The sequence below is a fragment of the Temnothorax nylanderi genome, unplaced genomic scaffold (genome assembly GCF_030848795.1).
Source record: "Temnothorax nylanderi isolate EJ_2023f unplaced genomic scaffold, tnyl_v1.0 TNYL_tig0125_pilon, whole genome shotgun sequence".
Classification (NCBI taxonomy): domain Eukaryota; kingdom Metazoa; phylum Arthropoda; class Insecta; order Hymenoptera; family Formicidae; genus Temnothorax; species Temnothorax nylanderi.
Genome location: NW_027249187.1, coordinates 128258 through 151122, shown reverse-complemented (window position 1 = coordinate 151122; position 22865 = coordinate 128258). Strand labels below are relative to the sequence as shown.

General features: G+C 41.7%; 3 protein-coding genes across 3 annotated transcripts in view; 2 read left to right on the top strand and 1 right to left on the bottom strand.

The window, feature by feature from the left end:
• Window positions 1-22865, top strand: part of LOC139776666 (SIFamide receptor) — a 46382-nt gene that overhangs the window by 16037 nt on the left and 7480 nt on the right. Inside the window, exon 2 of the mRNA XM_071713506.1 lies at window positions 10467-10566. Coding sequence (XP_071569607.1) covers window positions 10467-10566 — 100 coding nt within the window. The remainder of the gene's footprint in view (window positions 1-10466; window positions 10567-22865) is intronic.
• LOC139776668 (uncharacterized) lies at window positions 14467-16629 on the top strand. Its single transcript, XM_071713508.1, has 2 exons — window positions 14467-14548; window positions 15935-16629. Exons 1-2 carry the CDS (start codon window positions 14537-14539, stop codon window positions 16166-16168), a joined length of 246 nt encoding a protein of 81 aa, XP_071569609.1. The 5' UTR covers window positions 14467-14536; the 3' UTR covers window positions 16169-16629.
• Window positions 19298-20749, bottom strand: LOC139776667 (uncharacterized). Its single transcript, XM_071713507.1, has 2 exons — window positions 20672-20749; window positions 19298-19679 (listed from the first exon to the last, which is right to left on the bottom strand). Exons 1-2 carry the CDS (start codon window positions 20681-20683, stop codon window positions 19431-19433), a joined length of 261 nt encoding a protein of 86 aa, XP_071569608.1. The 5' UTR covers window positions 20684-20749; the 3' UTR covers window positions 19298-19430.

Genomic DNA, 22865 nt, shown 5'->3' with positions numbered 1-22865 from the left:
TAGAGGCTGTCACACAACACCGAAACCTTCGCGCTCGCGCCCAGCGAGAATCTAGATCAGAGCCCTACGTTCGAATCCCCCCCGAGAGCGTGCCTTTATCCGTTATTCATGCATTTTTCCACAAATATATCATACTTTCAGGTTAGCGCGCCGTTATTAATACGATAGGTAACTGGTTCTCATCTCTTTAAAAAACTACATCGCCGATCGATATCCCAAATTTCTAAATAGAACGAAAATCGAGAACAATTGCAACCAAAGACACAAGAGCCCATGATATGAACTATATATAAAAAGAGAGAAGACATTTCTTTTACAATTGAAAAAAAAAACAATTTTTTAACTAGTTTTTAGTTTTATATTATATAGGGAATCTCTTTTCTCTTATAAAATCAGTAATTAATAATCGGCTTATGTCAATACAATTGTTTTAGTAATGAAGCGAATTAAGTTTTTGAATAATTATTTATTTTGAAAATTTGATTGGACCGTTATTGGTTTCTGCCGTTCGATTTTCTATTTAGTTGCCGATCATTATCAGCTCATTTATAATTAATATGTTGTCGTCTACATCAATGGTATCTCGACAAGCAATCTGCAGATGAAGGTGCTTTGTGAGAAATCGTAATGGAATTCGCCAGCTGCATAGTCCGATGATATCTATTCGTTTCTTTTGTTTCCTTCTTTCTGTCGTTCTTCCGTTTTCCGTTTGTACTTTTAGTTCTCGCTGTGATTTTTCATTTAATGTGTTTAATATTGCCAAATGGTGCAACATTTTAATGTAAATCTGTATGAATAAAGACTTTTTGTATCGCGTCATGCTGCATTTACGTCACATTTCCTGATTCATACTTAAAGATGATTTTTATTAAACGGAAATATCCAAGCATAGTGTTTAAATAATTAATTAAGAATATTTCTTTTACTTATCGTATTGATACTTATATAAGTACTCATGCTTTGTATAAAGTCATATAATTTAATTAGCACTCTCTAAATCTGAATCAGTGAATAGTCACTGATTCAGCAGTACTATTCACTGATTCAGATTTAGAGAGCACCTGTAAGCATGGCAATCCGATCATCATATCGCACCGCTGGATAACAACCTCGCGGAGCAAAAGTTACTTGCGAGAAAAACTTTCTAATGTAATTATACACAGTGCTTTAAAACCATCAAATATTCTTTTAATAACAGATTCTTTGACTAATTTAGAATTCATTTTTTCTTAACAAAAATATGAAGACATCAATAATTTTCGAGTTATAAACGATTTAAAAAGTATAACTTTTTGCAAAATTTTGAAGAACTGAATGGATGATTATATTATATAATATTTTTAGTTAATTTTAGATAAAATTTATTTTAATAATTTAAAGTGCAGTTAACAAAGATATATGATTAAAATCACAGAGGTACAAATAATGAAACTGTGTTCTTAAATTAATTGGAAATAGATACTATTTTATAATAGAATATTAATTCAAGACTTACAATTAACTATGAACGTAATGTTAAAGAAAATTCCGTTAAATGGCGTTTTCTCTCGCCATTTCCGTCGTGGAAAAAGTCGGTCAAATTTGTCAAAGAATCCGTTACTTGTGGTAGAGACGGGATACATTATATCCATGGGCATCGAGGAAAAAAGAGACGTAAATCCGCGCGATGTTTCATTAAGAGAAACCTGCATTAAAAAAGCTCACGGTACTTTCGGAAGTGAGGTATATTAGTTTGCTTGTTGACCATAATTTTCGAGCTCTCCCCTCCCGTTTTTTCTACATATAACATTCTGCTTAATGAAATTTGGAAGAGATGGATCTGATGACGCTTGGTCTACTCATTAGTGCTGGTCTACAACCTTGCTTTAAAGGGTATTCAAGCTCTAAGCCGTAAGAAATTGATCAATCACAGTCGAATATTCTCTTCACATTCTATTGTGATTGGTTAATTTCTTACGGCTTAGAGCTTAAATTTTTGTTAAACCAAGGTTGTAGACCAGCACTTACGTATCCAGTTCCATCTGATCTTCATGTTTTCCTGTTGACGAACATTGTTGCGTGCAAAAAGTTGGTACAAGCAAGTTGCAATATAAATGATTGCTTAACTCTTTCACATCTGATTTTTCTTCAGAAAAGAAACGTCCAATTTAATTAAATTATTTTTAAAGATTTTTTTGAATAGTTAAAAATATCGAAATATAAAAATTTAGAATGGCGGATTCAATATAGCAGATGCAAAAAATAAAATATTTTTAAATTCCAGTCATATATCGCGGGATTTCTGGGATTGTTGAATGTGAAAATGATGCTGAAACATAGAAAGTTTTAAAATAAATATAAATTCTCATTAAAAGTAAAATCCCATTATCTTTTACTTCTGCAGTTTTGCTAATAGCCAGCGTTCCATGTCCACTGGGTGGCATACGTGATTTGGACTAATAATACAACGACATGGTCCTGCATCTTGGAACACGCCGATATTATCGCGATACACGAAAACAAAGTCGCGTGCACGCGCGCGCATGTTCAGTTCAGCTTCCATCGACCTGAAAATTCGCAATCGTCACGCGACGCGCTAATTTACTCTCGTTTCCTTAGTCCCTCCTTTCTCATTTTTGCTCGAAGCGCAGCGCGCGACTGAGTATACTCTAGCATCAGATCTGCTTTTATAATAAAAAAAAATCAGCAAACCGCACTGGCCGGAAGTCCATACCGCGCGATCCATTTCTATGAATTTCCTGGTTTAGAAAAGGCAATCCTCGAAGAGATGGGGATATTCCGATATCGTTTGGTTACGGGGTCACGGCTTTCCGATTGAAATTCCTTCTACTTGGCTGACGTTACGAAGATCGACTATCATCGCAACAGCCTGGTAGCCAGGATCCATACACATCCATAAAAATATGTCAGGAATTCCATTTGAAAGCATATACGCATCTCGTAACAAAACAGAAAGAATATTTATGAAATTACACAAAATGTTCAATCTTTATTTATAAATATTAATTTCTAAATATTATTATAATTTTTAATAACGATTATCGCAGCAGCCTTTTTTTCTAAAACGTTCATAAAACGCATGAAATTCTTGAACGCAACGAAATCTTGCATTTATCGCTTTTTTTGTAATCTAATGTAAAAGAAATCATGTTTCAAGTTCATATTTCAAGTTTCAAATCTGGTTTCCAGTTTGCAATATGAAACGCGCCTTCAAATTAGAGAATTTTAGACTCTACATCTGTTACTTATTATTTTTCCCTTAGCCTGTATGAATAATCATGACGTTCAGCAATATGGTGAAACCTCTTTGTAATTATTCATGAGCTAAGAAAATAAATGAGACAGCTGTAACGTTCCTGTCGCTTGACAACATTTTCTTAAAAATGCCGGAAAATTCTGCACCTTTTTTATTGCATACAGCGTGAAATAAAAGTTTAATAATATTGTTATATATAAAAGTCACTGGCAATTCTGACTTCCGTGTTCTTTCTCTCTCTATTTAAAAATTCTGTTACTTTTACAAAATGTTAAATCGAGGAATATGTAATGAGTTCATGTCACGCTTGACAGCGCCGCAGCGATCGTAATTTGAATAGCGTGTCTCTTAATGCAGCTGCAAGATGCATTAAACTCTTAACATTACACTTTTAACAATAATCTCTTTATAGTCGCGTGCGTAGTCTTTATAGAGCCCCGAGAAGAATAGTTAGATATTCACGCGCGGGTGTAGGTAGGTACGCGTGGAATCTCCGCGTGGAATTTCCGCGACGCGGAACTTTTACAGGCAACTAAAATGTCTTTCGCGAACGGTAAAATCCAAGATGTTATCCGCACTCGGATGCACCCGGTGCGCCCGGGTCTTATTGCCGTGCACTTCCGCCGGAGAGAGATCCGACTATATGTATATTTGACGATGACGAACGCGAAAGGGAGAATCCCGTCGACTCCGCTGCGAAAATTTCAATCCCCCCGGTCCCCTTCCGCCGATACTTCACGTAACATCATGAAGTATGATAAGTTTTCTCGTTCTCTTTCATCCCGGGCGTTTCCTTTCCGTCGGGTTCCGGATATTAAAAAGAATCCGCGCGTTTCCATAACTCCAGTAAGTCTACAGTTTGACACTCTACAAATTATAGGCGGCCGTATATCGACGGGCGAGGTTGGATTTAACAGCATGCAAAACATCATAAATTTGGGATGCGTACTACATACTATTTCGTGTTATAAGACAGATGAGCTTTGAAACACGGATCTATGTATTTACATTATTTCGAGTATCACGGAAAATCGTCAAATTATAAATAAAACAAGAATAATAATTTATAGTATTATTAAAATTATTCATATATCAGTAATTATTCACTCATCAATAATTTAGATTTTCATTTTTTATTTTTAATCAAATGCAAATAATTAATGATATAAAAATTGAAATCGTTTGTTCATCAATGAGGATTTGTAGCAGTTAATGAGTTAATTACTCGCAGTACTATTACGTGGCAGTATTATCTTTTAAAATATATAATCAAGTTTTGTATTCTTGTATTGTAAAGAGTTCTTAAAGCAATAGGTAACCGTTTAAAGGTTTAAACTCTCGATAGTATATTTTTGCGGGATTTTATCGCGAATGATTTTACCGCTGAATTATTAGAACCGCATTCCCGCGTATACGTATGTCGAAAGTCATTCCGCGTTTCGGAGTATAACGTTTTCGGGCCGTTTCGCACAATTGGAAACGGAATGTGAAAGACAAATAGGTTGGCATTGGGAGTGCGATATCGCGGAAACAAAACTGCGAAATTCGCACAATAGGAGATTGTGCAGACGTCAACACTGATTCATCGCGCGACATCTCGCGCCCTGTACTTTTCTCTTATTCCTCCCACGATAGGAAGGGTCCCGATCTGTCCGAGAACATGTTGCGGTCCACGGCATTGTCAGCGCGTATCCGAGCCTGTACGACGCGCTCTCGTTTTCGGCGCTCTGTGGCAACATCACGGTCTTCACGATTACTTCTTCGTGCAGTCTCGCGACCGACGAGGTATTATGAGAGCCTCTTGCAATATTTGCATTTTTCATCAACGTAGTCGACGTTGGCGTTTGGGCAACATATTAAAACGCTGTAGTGTGTTCCCGTCTTATAGAATACCTACTGGTATAGCAAAGTTTTATCAGATGTATAACTGAATTATTACTATTTTTCTTTTAACAGTAATAAAGTAGAGATTGTCTAAACAATGCTTCAATCATTCTGATGCCAATTGTATCTTAGACGTCCCGTCCCCCTTTTGTTGTTATAAATAGAAAAAGGTTATTATAAATAGAAAATCCAGCATTTTTTTAAATTTTAAATGATGGAATAAATATGTTAAAATATTTTATTCACTGTTTCCATAAATAAATGAGATACAAACTTCTTTACAAGCCTCTTTTTAGTGGATAAATTTCCGAGAAGTTTCTGTTTTCTAAAAAGTTTGGTAAGCTTTAATTTCAATTGATTCCTTTAAACATAAAAAATGTAAAAACCACCTATTTAAAAAGATAATTATTATTTGTTTTGTTAAGAAATAGCGTTATCAAAATAATGGCCATGTCTTCTCATAAATTGTACAGTTTCTACATGGAAATGTTAAAATATCACAAAAATGTTTAAGAGGCATCCTGAGTTTTCAAACGTCATTTGGTCTTTTGTGTGTTTTTAGTAAGCTACTTTCAGTAAGCTCCTTTAACAACTTCTTCTTGATGAAGAAGAAAAATTCCGAAAGACTTTTCGACGACTCTGGTCTTAACTTAATCTACGATCTGGCCCTTAACCTAAGTTGGCCCGGCTCCAATCTAAAAACCGTGAAATAAAATCCACCGGCGAAGTTAGTAAAAACTATTAACTTGACATTTTCATTCACAGTCGTGATATATACGGCTGTGATATATATCTTCAATATAGGTTCTCAGTTCTCAGAGATTTTAGCGCGCTCCAAAAAAATCAATACGAAAATGTCTTCTGGATACATCCTCTTGTTCCTGGATACGTTTTTACGACACATGTCCTTCGTAACAGTAATCGAGTTAATGAGACGCGGACGTATTCGGGAAGCGTCCAAAAAGCTACTGTAATTCATTTTTAGTTAATCAATACTCAACGTCGCTCTTTTGCCATTTAACTGTCCCGTCCCTGTAAAACTGGATCGCGTTACGGTAATGCTACACTTCTGGGTCTGCTAAAAAGCTGCAAAACCGTAGGCTACTCCTCCCGTTCACGCTAATCCGATAGTGTACCGTAGTGCGGTGTGGCGTGCGCTATGGTGTGAGTCGTGCGCGGGTCACAACCACGCTTGCCGCCGCGCCGATGCGTAGATTATACCTACCTTGCCAGCGGCTTATCTAATCGAGCGTAGACAGTGAAAGTAATATGCAGAGACGGCATTGCACGCGTATATATATATATATATATATATATATATATTGCATCTATATACGTACGCTCGCGCGCGAGCGAGGTGATTGTAAAAATTTGACATTTAAAATCGCGAACGTGACTTTGCGATTAAATTCGCTACCACCGATCGATCACTCGGACATCGGACCTTGTTTCCACGGTGGACAATTAAAAGCGATGATTTTTTTCTTCCCGCCTTTATACCGGCGGCGAAGGCCGCCGGGGAAAAAGCGTCGTTAACGCACGACATTGCGCGTTTCTGAGATTAACTCCGACTTCCATCACTTTAGAACGCGATCGTTTTTCGTACAACGCGCGCAATAGACTTCAATTGAGATGATAGCCATAAAAAGGGTTCGCTTGCAAAGAAAAGTGTACTAAAACGAAAGTTGCCAGGAGATATTCCGTTCGGTTATAAATTTGATGAGCGTACTTGATAGGGGTTATTCGAAATTACGAGTTCGATAAAATGACGAATTGGCCTTTATTTTGTGATAATAGTTCTATTATTCAACGTTAGTTCAAAATGCATTTACGTTCACTTTCCGAACGTTCCCGCTTGCTATTTCAAACGGTGCACTGCTATATCTGTACTTATTAAAGATATGAATTTTGTAAAAAAAAAGTTGACGTGTAACTCCATCAAAACAATGGAATAAAACATTTTGGCGCACAAAGAGACGGTGGATCTGGGCGGAAAATGGGCCAAGGCCATTTCCCAGTTATTGCCACAATTTTCACTCTGATATAATACCCATGACTAACTACTAACTACTGCAAAATATAAATGACAGCTTTGATTAGAAAATTACATACTATTATTGACGGCTAGACGAAAGGGGGAAAGAGAAAACGCGACTAATGAGACACTTGGTGCAATTGACCAATAAGACTTTTCGTATATTTTCAAGTTCGTCGATACACGACAAAGACATTAATTTAAATTGTAAAAAATAGCAAGTAGTTGTATTACCAGTAAGCCTTATCAGCGCCCTTGTCTCTCTATTAAGAAATATCCCTGCGAGAGGGAATATAAATAAAAATAATACACGTGCTCGAATCGCTTTCCACGAAGTTGGCCGAGCGTTTATCATCATTATCAATCGTTATTGCACGTTGCATTGGAGTTATGAAACTGGTTCTACGTGCGTTAGCCTTTGTAAAGTGGCGCAATCGACATTTCTTTCGCCGTGGAACAGAAGGGAAAATACTGAGCCGCGGAACGATTATGTAATTACATGCCTACGGACGACCAATAAACGGCTGTATGTAGTACGAGGCTATTTTTTTTCCATCTCGTCATAAGTTATTCACGCCGATGTATCAGCCGTATCAGCCACCCTAATGAACTCTAGTATCTCGCGGTCCAAATATATTGCTCTCGCTATATATCTGTCCACCGGTGGTGGATACAACTTTTCCCGCGCGAGAAAAGATCGGAGCGATAAGTTCTAAAAGCGACGAAACAAAGACATTGATTTTATCTCGAATCGGGGGTGGCCCGCGCGCTCTCTCGCACTGCTCGCACATCAGACTCCATTCCGAAACGGTCCGGAAACTCGCACAAGTCCCGGCACAAGTCACGTACACGCTCGCGCGCGTTATTCAGCGAAAAACTTTCTAAATGTCCTATCGGAAGTCCCGTCGGTCGGCGTGTCCGAATGTAAGGGGAAGCTTCCTCGCGAAAGAAGTGGATTTTGCGCGAAAGTTTCCCCTGTGCGACGCGAAATCTAACTTCCGTCATTCGTGACGCGCGTACGTATTGGCGGGACAATGATCACGGTATTTTCGACGGGTAAGTTTCGACGCGGGTGTACGAGGGGGTCTCCCTCGCCAAAATTATATAGCCGGAAGTTACAACTCTATCAAGGATGGGGAGAATCAAACGGAACTGGTATTCAACGAAAGCGAACTACCGAGCTTTGGGGTCCGAGGATCGAATTGCCAAATTGGATTTCAAACTTTTCGAGGTCTCTTTAATTTTTGTTCCATTGCCAATCTATCGTCATCCTTTTTTACGAGGAGTTTAGACGCGGGATAATTTTATTTAAACTCTCACTGTGCATTCGACGAATCTTCGGGATCTACGATATTATATTTGATTCAATATTATGAAAAAAGGTCCTTTTGCGCGTCCGAGAGGTTAATTGCTTCTGTGGAATAAAATGTAGAACTTTCATTGGACGGTGGATATGGAGAGGAAAATTCACTTTAACATACATCTGGATGCTCTTTTGTAATTTTATAAAAACTAACATTAAGCGTCTAGGCGTCGAATGAAAATCTTGTTGGAGTTGACTCGTATTAACAGAGAGAGAACGATGATTATCATTTCTCCGCTCGTTTATATTCTTGAGGCTTAGTTTACAGAAATTAACCGTCGATGCCTATTCCCCGCCGCGAGCATTAACGTTATATCCCCGGTGCAATTCGCATTGTCCATTATCTCTCTATGAGTGGATGCATTAATGCAGCGCGATAGTCGGACTCGCTTTATCGAGAAATTATGTATTCGACGGAATAAAAAATTATCGGCTTAACGGCCGCGATCTGCGGTGCAGACGGGAGGGTTCCCTTCTACGCGACCTTGTGCGTATACCACCATTCACTTCGCGCACAATACTCCACGGCCGAACCGTGTCCGCTGCTCAGCTTGAACGTGTCGTTACGCGATTAGAGCAAGCGGGACATCGATCGAATTCGATAAACAGGCGTTTCAACATCCCCTTGGGGTACACCCCAACCCTTAATACTCCGCTGAAACTTACGCCCGATGATCGCGCGTTGCTATTCATTATCGGCGGCGCGGCGTCGTGCATCACGCATGAGAGCGTTCTATTTTATAACCGCTAGAATTTACGGTATGACTGTTCGGAAATTGTAGGATTTCTTCGCGAGGATACTCGGCACCGTGACAATCGCGGGGCAAAAGATCGGGATGGAGTCAGTCGCGAAAATAGAGATTAACTGTAACTCTCGTTCGCGCTTTGCGTTTGTATTATGATGCGATGCTACCACGATAGGTGGATGCTCGATATTTATGAGCGACCATTCTTTTGATGGACCTATCTACCCCTTCCCGTCACCCTGTATAGTCCTATTATTCTGAAGAACACGATAAACTTTCCCATCGATCATATTATACTACCAAATGCTTTCAATATTGTATTATGTGAGATAATTATTTACCGTACCATCAATCGGGGACGATGATGGATGGCTGTAGTTGAAAATTCCCTTGTTCTAAGCTTCCCCTCATTTTCGGGCGCGGGATTAATTACATTCTTCTTGAAAACGAATATAATAGTTATTGTACACGTATAGAAAAGTGACGGACAATAAAATTGATACACGCTTATGTCGCCCGCTTTTTTCCGCAAAAATGGGTCACTCGGATTCATAATGTAACTACCACGCGATGCTATCATTCAGACATTATTTCGCTCGAAAATAACGAGATTTCTACCGAATTATTTTATTTTTGTTACAACGGGGACATAATAAAACAACGTGAACTTTTCTCACGCTGACTCACGCAATCAAGCATTAATTAGTACTAATTAATTTTAAGTATAAATAATACTTTTTCTCTGCTCTGTTATTCGTGTCGTCGAGACAACCTAAAGTGTCTTTAGATAATCTCTTTTGATGTATTGATGAGCTGCAAACTTTCGTTAATTATAATTTCGTATAATTATCGAAAATTACGAATAGAGTCGTATCCCAATTTTTCCAAAAGCTAGTTAATGCTATACGTAAGATTGTACATTATAAAAGAACTCGCGATTTTTACAACTTATTCGCGCTTTTTTTGGTACAATTGGTAATGCGGTACAATTAGTATCTCCGTCGAGTGCCCTTAGACTTAGCGTTCGTTCCTCGCTGTTGAGTAAGTTCGGCCCTCGTAAGTCGGCCGCTCTCCCGCTAGTAGTAGTCCCTAAAAAGCCCTTCGACCGCTACTCGTCGAGGCAGCCGCCCGAAGTTTCTACGAGTGATACTCGAAACGATAAATTACGGACTTGTGTTTCAGCGTGGATCCTGGGATGGTTCATGTGCAAAGCGGTCGCTTACATACAGGGCGTCTCCGTGGCAGCCTCCGTCTACAGCCTGGTAGCGGTCTCCCTGGACAGGTACGTGCTACTCGTCCGCTTTTTATATCCGCGCACAGGGACAGCGTGTGGTGGATGTAGCGCACACGTGGGAAGGTGCTTTAACACATACCCCACTCGACGCAGCGCGCGCAGACCGAGTTGTGTTGCGTATGTTAATTCAAAAGCGGTGTGTGTGTGTGTGTGTGTGTGTGTGTGTGTGTGTACGCCCGATCTTTTTATTTCTAAAATATATCGGACATTGAAAGCGAGATTAAGGTTGCCTTAAATTTAATAAATAAGTGGTCACGCGTGTGCCGTCGTAACGATATTCACCGGAATGAGTTATTTGACAAGTTCCGAGTTTTTACAGGCAAACCTGTTACACGAACCAGATAAATAAAAGCGGGAAATTACATATAATTATCTAGACAGCTTGTAAGATATTGATGAATTCTTGCGTTATTTTTTTTTATATTGGCTTAAAGTAAGGTTACTGAAAATATATATACAAATCTGTGTCCTTATGTCTGATGAAATCTAACGCTTTTCTTGCGGCATGGCGGCAGTTCCGTAACGGGTTCCACCGTGACATATTTATTTCTCATCAGCAATGCAATGCGCTCACGGACAATAATTATAGACTGCGGTGTAACGCACACATTATCGACATGTTTCCATTATGGTATATCGATTGTGGTAATGGCCGCACGTTATACCCACACTCGAAAATTTATCTTGTAATATATAATGCGATATTAATAGGTGGAACAATGCGTTTAAGCGTGTCGCGTGATATATCGTAACACGTACCGCATTATTAGCATTATCGTCATTACGTGAAGGTTTATTAACTGTCGCTAGCGCATAGTTTTCACATCGAGGCTTATTCCATATGAAAATCATATGCGCCTTTACATAAATTGACATTTATACGTAAACGATACGCGTGCGGCTCCTTACGTGACACTTCTGTTTTATGTGAGAATAAAATGTAGTCTTCGTATATCTCGTTCACGGCAAAAATTATCACTATCTATTCGCACGATGTCATAAAGATATGCCTGCTCGATTGAATGGTGCTCGTGCAAAAGATCGGAGTTAAAAGCTCCCACGGTGTAAAAAAAATTATCTCCAATTATCTCGAATAACAAAGAAACTCGGTTGGAATAAGTTGGAGGAGTGAAACTTATTAAGACGTATTCGAATTTTTGGAGGAAGGTAACCTGCTATCAGTTTCGCATTAGAGGACAAGAGAGATGGGACTTCCACTGCACCGAATCCGAGGAATGGCTTTATAGGATCTTCGGAAGCGATCGATCTTCCGTGAATTGCTTGGCGAGGGAGACCGTGCCAAACTCGGGGAATTGTCTTTTCGCCTACCACGTGCGCAAATGCATCTTCTGGCCTCTTGTCACGGGATCGACTGCAGCCAAGAACGCTGAAAATATATCTTCCTCCTGTCCCATACGCCTCTTGCGACGAGAAACGGCAGGGGAACCCTCTGTGCAAGCCTGTGCCCGACAGAAAGTCCAAGAGGACATCGCGCGTCGATTCGGATCTTGCATCAAACTTGCAGTGTCAGTGCTGCAGTTTCTCCGCGAACAACAATGCGAATCCTAAATTACACGAGCGCGTTTATCCGGCGAAATAAATTTCACGGATGAGAGAAAATATTCCATTTGCGGAGCAGCGTTATTTTCACTGGCCCCCTTATTGAAACTTTCAATAAGTCGGATAAAAGCGGAGCTCCGAAACGCTGAAAATTTAGCGGGATCTTCTTTCCGTTACGATCTCTCGTACGAGCGTACGTGGGTTTGTACTTGTGAGATATTGCCGCATCTAAAACGCATACTTGCACGCACAAGGTTCTCTCGCTACGGATGATTAACTCCATCTCCAGCGCTTAACCGCTATCGGAATCAATGCGAGATTGAGGAGGATGATTTCACCGTTGCTCGTGATTTACCTAGGACATTAACGACCGATGTTTGATAAATAAATGCATTCGGCCTTTGTGTATATCGTTTCGCACCGCACCGCGCCCACACGCACACCCACTCGAGGAGACTATCGCGCCGAGGACTATCACGAGTCCCGACTTGACCCGGGATATTTGATCGCACTTGTTATGCTACCATGCGTTTCGCGACGATCGTAATCCGAGTAATAATATCGCGCCGAGTTATCCAACCCGATATTAATTTACGCAATAGCTCCCCCATTGATAAAAGTTTGATCTCGTGCTCGGGACGGGAAATCCCTGGAGACTCTCACCGCGGTTGGGATCCGCCGCTATGTGTGTGTGCGTGTCGCGCTGATTAAATTGCTCTTCTCCTAATTTCAGACTCTCGCTTCGCGAATGACAGGAACTATTCTAATCTCCGTGATTGCCCCGATTGTCGCATCGAACTTCCAACCGTGGGTTTGAAGCGCGATGAGAATAAATAATAACTTAATTCGAAAAGAATGACGACTAGATTGCAAAATTCGATCAAGACCCGTATCATTTCGATGCCAGAATAATCCCAATATTTATTCATAACAGTTGATATGAAGTATATACGTTTGTATCTATACCGAACGTATGATACAAGTCAAATATTAGCTAACAAGTGTTCTAGAAATGATATATCTTAGAAGTAAAGAATCGTATCTCCGTTATTAGAAATTTAGAGAAAACAGGTTTAAAGTTTATTATTTCTATGAAAATTTCTAATACAACTTTTTCTCAACATTGTATCAAATATTAGCTAACAAGTGCTCTAGAAATGATATTCTGAGTTACCAAAAAGACATTTTAAGTTTTATATCTGCAAAGATATCGTATGTCTGTATGTCTACCTTAAAAATAAAAAATCGTATCTCTCTGTTATTAGAGAGAAAACAGGACTTAAAGTTTATTATTTCTATGACAATTTACAATACCACTTTTTCTCAACAATGTATCTTAGGAACTAGTAATAAATGGACATAAGACTCTTTACCATTATACAATTTAAACTCCTGGTATATTGGAAAAAGTATCAACTCTAATCTTGACCAAAACTGGAGATACGATTCTTTACCTCCAAGATACAGATATATGTATATAAATTTTATTTATTCCGATAAAAGAGTGCTTTATGACTCCCAAAGCATAATTACCTAGGAAGATGGCATCAAATATTTCATATAATTACTTAGCAAAGCATTGGCCCACAGCCATTCTGTTAATACCTTAGTCTTGGTACACGATAGTCTTGCGAAATGTTTCCGCAAGGAAAAGAAATTTTATAACATGGCACTTAGCTGACACCCGACTACAATTCTCTAATTAAAATGCAGTAGCATTGCATCGTGGCTTCAAAGTTTTTGACTCGCAAAGTTTTTACCGAATAGATTCCTCGCTCCTCGCAAAAATACCTGGATGCGGGGAACGGAGTTCGTTGCTAAGCTCCATTTCGGGACTTGATAATCGGGATCCATAAATGCTCTCGTAGACGTATCCCGTATGAAAAAGTAGAAGAGAAGAAGGTCACGGGTTTTAGACCTTGGCTGCCGTCTTTACGAGAGAAATTTGCATCCGGCGGCGGACACCCGGTCGCAATTTTTCTCCCGTGTACATAAGTAAACCGCACTTACCCCACACATTCACACACTCGCGCCGTTGCGCGTGTATCGTCGTGCCAGGTATCGGTTCTGTGCCTGCGTACCGGTACCTTACAACACGGAGTGTCTTAACCCAATTCTCGCAATCGACGCGAGGGGTTGAAAGCGCATTATTGGCGAATCGGTGGGACGATCGGGCCGGTAACGCGGAGACGATTGGTTCACGCGGCCACCCCACCATGCCCAGTGATCGGCTGATTTAACTATCCGGCAGATATCGTCATGCAGATACAGGGTCACGTGATCAATTTTATGGCGTTTTTTTAAAATCCCACGCGGTATATAAGGCTCCCGAGTCGCCGAAAGAGACATAAGCTGACTTACTTCCGAGAAGTACCAAGCAATCCCACAACCAATCAACATGTTCAAGCTGGTAAGCTAAAACGATTCATCTAATTATAATCTCTCTATATTTTTTTTGCAAGTTCTCTTCTTTCCTCGATTACAATTACAAAGACGCTCGAAACGGAACGGGTGACGATCGTTTCCGCTTTGTTTGTCGACGCGTTTCCGTCGCGTTTCCGTCAGCTCCAACGTATTGACTAACTGATCGATGAAACCGTAAACGCTATAAAGAATACGCACAATGAAATACAATAGAACGCCGATCGATTTTCCGAAACGTAAATTCTCCGCAAATAGGGAACGCGGCAATATTTCCGCTGACTGATTTTAACGGAGGCGTCTCGTCGCGATTACTCCATCCCTCGGCTTCGATCGGGTGCGATCGCAAACACAATTCTCGACTGTGTCGTCCGTCGATCCGTAAAAGGAATCATTACGATGCCGAGCGAGGATCCGCCGAAGAGTGAGAGAGAGAGAGAGAGAGAGAGAGATACACGCTAAAAGATGTTACGCTTTAACGCCGAAAGCGCGCCGTTATCCATCCAGCTCCGAGTCGAGATTTCCTTTTCGCCGGCTCGGAATGACGCGTTTGTACATCCCGGGTAAACAGTGCCTCTAATACACCGCCGACGGGGACTCTTTTCGTCGTCGTCGTCACTCTCGCGTCTCCCGTGTGATCGATAAAGAGACGGGCGGCTATCCCACGGTGTGCATATATGTAAACGCGAGAAAAAAAAAGATCCCCCTCGGCCTCTCCTCCTCCTTCTCCTCCCTTTCGCGTTTGCTGTGACCTTTCCGCTTTGGCATGCGAGCGTATATGCACGACACGACACGACGACGAACCCGCCCTTACGCCGTTCACCGGTCTCGACGACGCAACCGGCAACTCAACCCGACCTCTCTTTCCCGCGGAAATCTTATGCGAACGAAATCACTGAAGCATGCACATTGTTAGTCAGCAGTGGTGGTACCGTCGCCGCCGCCGCAGCCGCCACCGCCAAAGCGGAATGCAGCTCGCACGTTGCACTTTTAATTGCAATTCCACCGATCAGCTTCATGTTCTCTCGCGATTTCTTGCAGAAGGATCGCACGCGCTCCGTTTTTAATCGATCGACCGGACTAACGGACGCGCTGATCTAATCTTATCTTGTTCTGCCGACGACCGGGACGATAGGACGATTATAAAAATAGTTCGCTAGATCAAGATGACGTAATTCGTATCGATTGCGTAATTTTAATTAGCCTCATTGTTTATTTCCTCGCGGTGAACTTTCGACGGAACATATATAAGAAACCGGGACACCAATGGGAAGACACGTTACGCAAGCTAGGATAACTTTCGGACGGACTGAAAGACTTAAAGAGAGCAGAGTGCAAGAGCCTCTCTAAACCCATCTTACAATCTTCTTCATAGGCTGTATTCGCTGCCATCCTGGCTGTCGCCTTCGCGTATCCCGGTGGTCTCACCGGTGTTGCGATTAGCCACGGCGTCGGCCCGATCGTCTCCCCGCAGGTCGTTGCCGCCGCCCCGGCGCTGTCCGTTGGCCATGCAGTGATCGCCCAGCCCATCGCTCCTGCCGTCCATACCCCCGCTATCGTCACCAGGACCGTCTTGGCCGGACACGGTGGTCTCGCCCTGCATGGTTAGACTAAGAGAGCCAGCGTAAACTCACCACCACCACCGAGTCACGACGACGCAGCCCTGGAAGCAAAAAAAAACCACACACACACATCCCCTACTTCCCTAGTAAATCGACCTAATGCGAAGGAAAGACCGTAATTCAAAGAAGGACAAAAAATTTTGCACGCAAGTCTCCAATCGCCGATTTCGACACTTCACTTAATCGCCGTTCTCCACGCGTGAACCATCAGGCCCACCGAGCGGGGGAGAGCGAGATCTAAAAAAAGGGACGTGCGCGCGGATCAACCAGGTCTCTCCAGCATTCCGCGCAGGATCGGTCAAATCTCCCCATTTTCCACATTTGTCTTTTCTTTGTGTACTTCATCGAACAAAAAATTTCCGGATTCTCACCTGGATCATTCCGCCATCATCCTGAACCCTACCCTTGTTCATATGGAATTTTAATAAAATTTTAATTATAAATCCAACGGGTGTGTTATTGCTCGCGCAACTCCAAATCCCAGTGGTGACTCTCACTATAAAGGAGGGAAAATAACGCTGCTGTAAAGATAATATCCTTGCTGGCCCTGCGAAAAGATTTTTATGCCTTCCGTTCGCCGTTCTGCGTCTGCCGACGTTATCCGGCCTTATCCACGATATTTCTGTGCTAGCAGCAATTTTATTGAACGCACACGTATATTACTAAGGGTGCAATAAACCGGAGCGCGCGTAAAAGTATTTTTTTCTCTCTTCCAATATAAATAGATATATCGAATCGGCATAACTGCATCTTGCTCACACACACACACACACACACACACAAAATGCGTATACATTGCAACTAGTACAAGTCCATGAGTTCTGCTTTACGAGCGTGAATCATTCTCAAAATTGTTCCTCCTTCATCCCTCGTCTTTCCGAAAGTATTTTTATTCGATGTTTGCCCATTGCATCTGGTTTATCTTATCAGCTGCCATGTCCAGTATTCCACCTTGAACGAGTCATAGGCGCGGAAGAGTGCATCGTTTTATGGCTCGCATAAAGTTGACACCGAGGTCTTTTGGAAATTAACGGACAGAAGTGGCGTAAAGTCTTTCTTTGTGTTCTTGTCTGGAAAAATAAAATCTCGACGATTATACAATGCGTTTCATTCGAGACAAGTTATCCGCTTGTCTGATTTGTGACGCGCGTTCTTATTTTGGCTGGTTTTCGCATACTTAAAAAAATCGATCGTTTCTCTTTATCCAAGAAAGAGAAGGCTCGGACGTAAACTATTCACACGTGAAATCCCTTATACTTATTATCTTTAATATGGACCATTCTCCGTTTAAATAAAAATAGCGACGGTTGTGTTTTTTGTGATAATATAAAATAAAAGTGTACTCTCTCTCTGTTTTCTACAACGACAGTTAAAGTAGCAATAGTGCGCGACCATATCGCATGAAATATAGCTAAGTTAGTTTCTCTTCTCCAAAATGAAATTAAAGGAATAGTAATAATAGTAATAATGAGAGTAGTCTGAAATGGTTATGCGTTGCCGCCGTAACATCTTTTATCAGAATAGTGCATGCGTTATTAACGCGCATTAGTATGCTGATATGTTCCTCACACGTATCTCACATAGTAGATAAGATGTAGTTTCACTTCTTGCAGATTTATATGCGTAACAAAGTTTCATAATCCATTACGAGTTGTAACTTCTTAGGGAATTTAAATGTGATACGCGCGCGTGAATTCCTTGATTAAATTTATATAAATAAAGAGTATGTAAATTCATACAAAATATTATTAGGCTACAAAGATTTAGCCCGATCGAAGATATGGCATTCTTCCTATTTAATTATAATCAAAAAAGTATTATACTGGTAGGACTCCCAACTCTTAAAAGAAATTTGTTATGTCGATTATGGTTAAGAAGATATCAGTGATTAACATAGAGTCTATTGCGTCAAAGTTGCGATTTACATAAACCATGAAGGATCTATAAATATTTTTTAATTATGTTTTTAAACGATTTAAACGGTGTTTTTAAACATATGTTATTAATTAAAAATTAATTAAAAAGTAATTAAAAATGTTTCATAGATCCTATTCATAGATCCTAATAATCACAACTTTGACTCTATGTTAATCATCAATATCTTTTTAATCATAATTGACTCGACAAACTTTTAAGGGCTGAAAGTCCTAACAACATACTTAATTTTGATTGCAATAAAACTTCTCCAACACGTCACATATCGTAGTTATAATATGCCAAAATGCACTAAAATAATCCTTTCTTGCATGCAATTTTAACTGCAAATTTCTCAAAATTGTGACGTAATAGAACAATTTAGCAAACGGGATATGCAGCTTCCAAAGAACTACGGGAAACGATTATTCTCGTTCTTGTGCATTTTTTTTTGTTGAACAGTGAAGTCACATTAAATATGTGGAAATCATCATTATTTAATCGCTTTTTGTTAAAAATTGTTATAATCTTCCACTTGTCTAACGATTTTTAATATTTCACGAAACATCACACAATATTATATTTGAATTTTTAATATTACATTGTTTTCAATTTTCGCGTTTTTCCTCTTTCTCTCCATGTTTTTGTCATGTAATTTATGCCTTTATTCACATATCTTGAGGTTATCTAACGACGGAGCTGAGGCTCATTAAGATGAAAAGTGATGCAAAATAAATCCCGCGAGAAGAGAAATGTCTCTCTCCCGTGTTATGAGCATTTAATCTTGTTGCTTCTCACACACTCCTATCCACATCTGTTTCGTATTTGCTTCACATTATTTGTGCGGAATTGTTTATTACGGCATCGCGCATACCGCAGAGAATGCGGGACCAAAATTTAACGTACTACCCTGAAAATGTATCGCTGGCGGATAATGGGTTAAAACGGAATTACTTGTCCGCGAACAGCGCGATTATGCGGTATAACGCGTGTTGTTTCATAAATTTCAACCGGCGAACAAACGGACGGAATTGATGGGCCGCTCGATAGCGCGGAGTCTGCCAAAAGCTCCGGGACGAGAGGATCCTCTTTTCCGCGGAGCAGAATTAACGGAGATGTCGGGAGATGTCGACAGGGGCGGGGGGAAGAGGGCGGGTACGAGGAGGAAGGGGGTGATTGTCATAGTCGAGCACACTGCGGCGTTTGCGACAAGAGAATATTTTATTTCGGAGACGTTCCACGATACAGAATCATTTGGCGCGTTGCGGTGGAATCGCGTTATACGAGGGGCACCACGATGGCGTTAGCGATTCTCCGGACAGCCCGAATCGATGTTTAGTAAGAGTACGGCGAGCCCGGGTTGATCCACTTGTAGCTGTTGTAAGGATACGCCAAAGGATACGCCGGCTGATACGGGTACACTTTTAAAGGCGCGTAGACCACCGCTGGAACAGGTGCGAGCAACGCGGTCGGTGGCAGGGAACCTGGTGGCAGGGGACCTGGTGCCGGGGTCGGCGCCGGTGCCGGTGCCGGTTCCGGCATCGGGGCGCATGTGGCCGCTACCACCGCGATAGCTATCAGGACCTGCGAAGCAATAAGGGTTGTGATTAGGCTTTTGAAAGCGAGACACGTCGCTTAAATCGCACGCCCAGGGTCTGCCCGCGTCCACCTACCCTCTTCCCCCTCCCCTCCTTCTCCCGTTTTCCCTTGTCCCGGTTTTTACGGGCGCTATGAAAAATGTCGAGAGTGTGCTCGAGCGAGAGCAAGCGAGGCGCATTTAGCGTGCGCTGCCGGATGACTTTGGCGACGCCTGATCGGTCCGCTTTTTGCCACCGCGCCCGCCGCGAGCTCGATATCACCTCGCTCCAATTAATCACCGACACGATCGCACGTGCCAAGAACGAGAGCGCCGATCTCTTTTTTTCTTCCCCCCTTTTCCCCTCGACTCGATGACAGCGCCACGCTTTTCTTTTTCTCTTTCACGGTAATTCAATTATCCGCACGACACACGGACGTGTGTCGCGGAAGTTTCGCGCGCGCGGAAATGTTTCCACTTCGATTTCGACGACGCTGTAATCTCGCAATAACGCTTTTCCTCGCTCCGGGGGATTCCAGCTTCGAGAAGGATTTATATATACGGGCTGATCGATCGCGGACGCTTTTACGCACGCGGATCGGAGTGTCTGAGCGTTCTCGATTTCGGCGAACTCGACGAATTTATGAGGCGTAAGCGCTCTGCCGACGCGTTTATTAGCGAAATTGAGCGGTTACTCCACATAATTTTGTAGTCGTGGTGCTAGTTCTGGCGCGGAATGCATTCAGTGTCTGGATTTTATTCCGAATTCTATACCCGGGACGACGAACAAAGCTTTATCTTAAACCGTTAAAGACCGTGTCTCGATGAAAATTTCGTAGCAGTGGCGTCTGAATTTTTCGAAAACATGATGCAGCACGCAACACTCCGTGCCGACGCTTGAGAATTAAGTCGCGGAAATATCGCGGCCGGAAACAAATCGATCACACTGTAGACAGGTGGGCGAACGAACATGCACGAGCGTACTGGTGGATATACTTGCCAGTTTGAACATGTTAAGCGTTTTATCAGCTTTATTCCCGTTGGCGAACACACAGGACAACACTGACCGATACTGCGATTGCAACTACGGGGAAACGATCCCTTTTATATAGATACATGTCTCCGGGATCATCTTATTGTGTTCGCCCCACCGCGCGACCATAGGCGGCCTTGGGCGAGCTACATTTCCGCGTTTGCGGATTTTTTTTCAACTCTTCTCGCCGCCTAGCTCCTCATTGCCGAGCCGACACGAGGCTCGGGGGAGGGTTCGTTGTTCATATATGATACATATCGCATTAAGCGCACTTGCGCGGCGTATACCGTATATGCGTCGCTGTGCAACTCGGAAGTGACGCCGCGCGCTCTCTTGAGAACGCTTGCAGATCGGTATCGTCCGCATTGATTTATGGAAGGTCACGACGACAAGTGTTTAAAGTTTATTCATTGAATCGAAGGTTACCACGACGAAAGACGCAGATAAGACGGAGAGAAGGGCGGCGTACAGCGGAGGCGGAAAATCCGCAATTGTTGGCGCGAGCGGCAAAATGGCGACTTAATGAATTCGGGAAGCTGTACGGTCTGCACGGGCGTCGCGAGCGAGAAACGTTCATTAAAGATAGTATTCGACTTTTCTCCCGTCGGGCGGGAGACCATTTAATTAATGAGGAAAAAGAAGTACCCCCTCTTTCTCCGATGAGTATTCCGCTTTTATGGCTTCTTTGCATCACAAAGACGCCCGCGCGCGCCTTATCCACGCGCGGATCTCCTCCGAATCTGAATTCTTGCTTCATCGCCATTAATATAAGACTCCGAAACGAAAGGACCGTCAATTGCTTTCATCCCGCAGCGCCGCGACGTCGTTGTCGTCGTCGTCATGATCGATGGTCCGCGTGTTCCAACCGCTTCGACAGCGATTTATATGATCTTTATCACGTCTTCTCGTCGTTAGATATGGGCGATTTGTATGGCTACTGAATTTAACGAATAATTAATTTGTTCTTCTGCATATTGTGTCAATATCCTTTTCTTTCTGACATTTAAAACTCTCCAAACTTCCTCTCTTCGCAAATTCAGCTCTTATTGGCTTTGACAATAATTTGTATTATCGACTTTGAATAGACAATGTTACGCTTATTTTTTCTCTTTTACAAGCTTCGTATTAGAATGTGTAAGCCTCAAGACATTTTTATGACAGAAGTTACAATTGCTTTGATTCTGAACGCATCCTTGGTCTTTAGAAGACTTGCCTTCGAATGTTAATAAATGGTTCGTTTATTCGCTCAAAGGTGATCAGCTCAGTTGGTACCAAATAAAAACAGATTTTTTTCTGAAAATAATCCGACTTGTCCTAAATAAGCCAAACGAGAATTCTCGCGCGGCATAAAAGGTGTTCCTCATATCTATTCTACACACAGCTCGGCGGCGGCGTGCCCGTCGAAGCGTGACGGGTGCGAGTGTCTTTCGAAATAGCGAATGGGAATATTTGTTGGCAATTCCGTATGTAAGACCTAAAAATGGCGACGACCGTACGCGACGGGCCCCGCGATTTCCTACGCTCGCGTAGGCGCCCGCGCCCGGCTCAGCCGAACCTGTCCTGGTAGCCCGTAAAATGGCTATTCTGCATTCTTCGTGACACACCGTACAATAAATCAGATCGGTTATGTAACGCAAGTACTCTCTATTTACAGCGGGGTACAAGTTTATTGCCGACAAGAAAATCGCTAGTAAGTAAAACCTCGTCGTCTAATCGAGAGATTTCGCTCCCTTCTTATATCTTTCCGCGCTACTTCGCTTTTTCGCGATAAGCTTGACGTATTCGATCATTGTTTAATAAAATTTAAATTATTACTTGATTCTAATGATAGCTATTACATACATACTTCTCTTGATGTTTTATCACATTAAATTATGGAAGGTAAAACGTCAACGTATTCACACACACACACACACACACACACACACACACACACACACACACACACACACACACACACACACACACACACACACACACACACACACACACACACACACAAATCCTTTTTATTTATCTCAATAAAAAAGATGTCGAACCAACGATCTTTGGTATGTCAAATAAATCTTATTGATACGTTAAAAGTCAATTAGCAGATGCTTACAAATAACTTTGTACGATAGTTTTATATATCCTGACCAATGTATTGGGTCTGATGCCC